Genomic DNA, 4,157 nt, shown 5'->3' with positions numbered 1-4,157 from the left:
CGAATGACGTGAAAGAGCCTTGAATTGAGCAGGATAGGCCAACTTTGCTAAGTAGGAGCTATTGATTCTTCAACATCCGTCGCAAAGCATAAAAAAGATGCAAGATGACGACCTGCATTTCAGCAATTTTTATTGGCCTTTCAGGTAGAAATAATCTCCAATCGAAATGGATACCAAGCAGGAAATCAGCAATCCCTGTGATTCAAGGTCTTGCCTAGAATTGCCTTAAGAGAAATGCACCCGATTATTGATACTCTTTTCACGTTCATGCAGCTACAACCCAGTTTCAAACGAGAAGACAGTAGATGTAGAACAAGATGCTCAAAAGAGACGCTGAGATTATTCAGCATTTCGGACACAGAAAATATGGTTAAAATGTTAAATCGTTGGATTATACCATCTGAAACCTGTTTTGTAAGGATACACACATGGACCAAATTACTGACGTCGAAGTAAACTCATTAGTGTAACTGAATTGAACTGCAAATACACTAAAACACCTGAATAAGCAGCCTACTTTTCGCCTTGTATAAACCTGCATGCTACGTTTTGATGCTTCCTTTCCTACTATTCTCTTTTGATCTCTGATTTTTCAAACCGGTGATGCAACTCTTGTCTGTAGATTTCTAGTCTATCTTGACCGAAGAGTAGATGAGCCTGGTGAACCAGAAGCACGCGTAGAAGCCGATGGTACCCATGAGCACGAAGAAGGCGTATGAGGCAATGAGCATGTAGCCGAAGTAGAGCACGCCGGAGACCGCCTTTGTGATCTCCAGCTTGGTGAAGAAGTAGAATGTGGCGTACAGGAAGAGGTACAGCCCTGACGAGCCGGACGTCAGGTAGGACCTCCACCACCACTGGTAGTCCTCGCCACAGAGCTGGAAGTAGCAGAGCACAATGGTGATCTCGGCACAGGTCAGGATCAGGATGACGAAGACAAGGAACAGGAACCCAAAGATGTAGTAGAACTGGTGCAGCCAGATCGATGTCAGTATGAAGAAGAGCTCGATGAAAACAGCACCGAAGGGCAGGATGCCTCCGATCAGTACCGAGACGACCGGGTTCATGTACCATGGCTGCTCTGGTATTGGCCGCGGTATCTTGTTCGTCCTCACTGGGTCCTCCATGCCAGGCTTCTTGAACCCGAGGTAGCTGCCGACGAAGACCAGAGGCACGGAGATTCCAAACCAGAGGAGAACCAATACAAACATGGTGGTGAATGGCACGGCACCGGAGGATTTCTTGCCCCAGATGAGCGCATTCAGGAGAAAGAATATAGCGAACACTATGCCAGGAAACATCAAGGCCGTCTTGATGGTGACGTTCTTCCATTCCGAGCCATTAAACATCTTGTAAAGGCGTGAGGAGGAGTACCCTGCGAACAGGCCCATGAAGACCCAGAGGAGGAGCATGGCTGTCACGAGCCCTCCCCGGTTCGAGGGTGAGAGGAGTCCAAGGATGGCGAACAGCAAGGTAACGAGCAGCATCCCAAAGAACTGTACGCCTGTGCCGGCATACACGCACAGCAGGTCCGCATTGACCGGCGGCCTGAACACATCTCCATGGACAAGCTTCCACCCTGTCTCCTCTTGAGGATCCTCCTGGTTCTCTAGCTGGTTGTACTTGGAGATGTCGCGATACAGGGTCCGGAGCATGATCATGGCAACCATCCCAGAGAGGAAGAGGACTATCATCAGAGAATTGACAATGGAAAACCAATGGATTTGGTCGTCTGCCATCAGAAGGTAGGTGTCCCAGCGTGATGCCCACTTGACAGAACTTTCCTGCGTGGCACAGCATATGAACAAAAAAAATGTCAGGAGGTTTGAAGTGGGATCTTTGTCACAAGGCTGATTGTAGACAAACAGTTCGAGATGCAAGTGGAAACTACCTCAAAGTTAACATCGTAGGTGAAAATGATCTCTTTGTTCGCCTCTACTTCTTGAGGTGAATCAGAGTCTACGACTCGATGTCTTGATTGTGGATCACAGGTTTTAAGGTGTGTAGCATTCCCCTTCCAATCACCATCATATTCATGCTTAATACTACAGCAGATATTATAAATTTTTGTTATAAGAATCACGTAAATCTAAAATGAAAGTAAGCACCATGGCATAAATCCAGAAATGAGGGACGAATATTAAACCTGTTTGGTTTAACCTCAAAGGCCACAATCCTAGCAAGATCTGTGTTTGCATCCTTGTGATACTTCACCAGAAATGTGAAGTGGTTGTGAATGAAATGCTTCTCATCCTTGCGCTGTATCAAGGACATTCAAATCAGAACACTTTGACATAAGCTGAATAGATCGGTCTATCTAGCTAGTAAGCAGAGCATCAACCCACCCCGGAGTACTGGCCCTTGACGCCGACATGCACACCGTGTTGATAGACCGTAGGCGCCTCCTGATCCAATCGCTTGATCGGGACGACCAAAGGAAGATTGTCAAGAATCCTGCAAGCCACGAAAGCAAGGTTCAGTCTCCCATTACAATCATCTGAAACATCTGGACAATTGATATGCAAGCGGCATCTCACATGTTTACGCGGTACTCATCGTCGATTTTTTCCTTCAAATCCTTGGCTTCATCTTGGCTCAGAACAATCTTGCACACGATCTGGCACAGCTTAGGCTCCATCATCTCAAACTGCATTGCAATCACAATTGAAATTTCACAATGGCACCGAGTTGATGACAGCAAACATACACCAGTGATATTTTACTCAAACTGTCCCGGGACAACAGCTAGGCACTACTGTACTAAGTACTAGTACAATAGACTAGTATTAGTACCATACGGCGCTTACCACGTAGAGCGAGTTCTCGATGCGGTCGCCGCGGAGGACCTCGCCGAGGTTCTCGGCGCTGTCGACGATGGTGTCCGGCCTGCAGAAGGGGAGGGAGTAGTAGGAGTAGGGCAGTTGCGTCTTGATGGAGCTCAGCTGGTTCACCTTGACGGGGAGCATGTCCTTCTGCAATCAAGAAACCACCGAGATCAAAAAATCAACCCAGCCCAGAAAAGCCGAAAGAGAGAGCAGGAGAAGAAAGAAAGAAAGAAAGGGGGGACCTTGCGGAAGTCTGCGGGGGCGACGCCGGGGAGGTAGAACCCGCGTGCGGCGCCTGCGCCGGCGAGGACGAAAGCAGCGATGAGGAAGAGCACCGGCGCCACGTGGGTCGTCGCCATGGGTGGCGGGGGATCGGAGCGCACAGGGAGGGAGGAACGGAAACCGGAAGAGAGAAGTCGCCGGCCGGGGTGGCCTTTGCTTGGATTTGACGGGTGGCCGGGGCCGGGGCCGGGTCGCGGGGTTTTGGTGGGAGGCTGCCTGATGTACCCCAGGCTCTGACACTGCGTTTCGCCAGGCCCGTGTTAATGACGGTGGTTTAGGCTGCAAGGTACGCTGGCTAAGTTGGTTACGTTACACCGTTCAAGTTGCGTGTTTGTGAGAGTTCAGTGTCACAGTTTTCTTCAAGAGGTTTCAGACTGTCACGTACCTCCGCAACAATTCCTCTTCGGAGGTTTGGTGTTGTAATTCTCTTCTTTTTTAATGAACGAAAAAAGAACAACAGAGTCTTAAAAAAACTTAGGAGCAACCACATTCAGTAACAAACTTTAATTTGAAAAAAAAAATACAGTAATAAACTCTGCTATTGTGAGTCTGAACCGAGATAGTCAAATAGACTAGTGGTATCGGCCCGGTACGAGTCTGGCTACGGTATGGCCTGATAGGCCCAGATATTATAACGGGCCGTGTTGTGCCGGCCCGCATGCTGTGCCATCGGTCCATGGCACTGCTCGTGAAGCACAGTACCTGACTGGCTCGGTCAGGGCACAGTTGCAGCACGACGGGCCATGCGACAGGGCGAGGGTGGCGGGCAGCCGAGGCGGGGTGGGGCGGTGAGGCGGTGCAAGGGCGGGGCGAGCGGCGAGGAGAGGTGGGGGCGAGCGGGGGCGGGCTACCGTGGTGGAGGTTGGAGGCGAGGGCAGCCGGTGCGGGGCGGGACGGCGCAGGGGCGGGAAGTAGGTGCAAGGCGGGATGGGTCGTGCCCATGCCTGGACCATGTCCGTCTAAACAGGGCCGTGCCGTGCCGACCCGGCCCATCTACCCTCGTGTCTGGGTCGTGTCTACAGTGCCGTACCTCGAGCCGGTCCATTAGGC

General features: G+C 50.7%; 1 protein-coding gene across 1 annotated transcript; it reads right to left on the bottom strand.

The window, feature by feature from the left end:
• Window positions 1-365: 365 nt before the first annotated feature.
• LOC133883634 (transmembrane 9 superfamily member 8-like) lies at window positions 366-3,304 on the bottom strand. Its single transcript, XM_062323008.1, has 7 exons — window positions 3,068-3,304; window positions 2,808-2,972; window positions 2,538-2,647; window positions 2,346-2,454; window positions 2,147-2,259; window positions 1,892-2,045; window positions 366-1,784 (listed from the first exon to the last, which is right to left on the bottom strand). Exons 1-7 carry the CDS (start codon window positions 3,182-3,184, stop codon window positions 627-629), a joined length of 1,926 nt encoding a protein of 641 aa, XP_062178992.1. The 5' UTR covers window positions 3,185-3,304; the 3' UTR covers window positions 366-626.
• Between the last annotated feature and the right edge of the window lie 853 nt (window positions 3,305-4,157).

This window comes from Phragmites australis, chromosome 10 (genome assembly GCF_958298935.1).
Source record: "Phragmites australis chromosome 10, lpPhrAust1.1, whole genome shotgun sequence".
NCBI lineage: Eukaryota > Viridiplantae > Streptophyta > Magnoliopsida > Poales > Poaceae > Phragmites > Phragmites australis.
Note: the sequence above shows the minus strand (reverse complement) of the source record. Positions and strands in the feature narration are given on the sequence as shown.

Excerpts from the sequence above, each read along its gene's own strand:
- LOC133883634 (XM_062323008.1), bottom strand. The coding sequence starts at position 3,184 with ATGGCGACGACCCACGTGGCGCCGGTGCTCTTCCTCATCGCTGCTTTC. Across the intron at positions 2,046-2,146 it reads TTTGAGGTTAAACCAAACAG|TATTAAGCATGAATATGATG; the intron begins GTTTAATATTCG and ends TATCTGCTGTAG. Across the intron at positions 1,785-1,891 it reads CCTACGATGTTAACTTTGAG|GAAAGTTCTGTCAAGTGGGC; the intron begins GTAGTTTCCACT and ends TGTGCCACGCAG.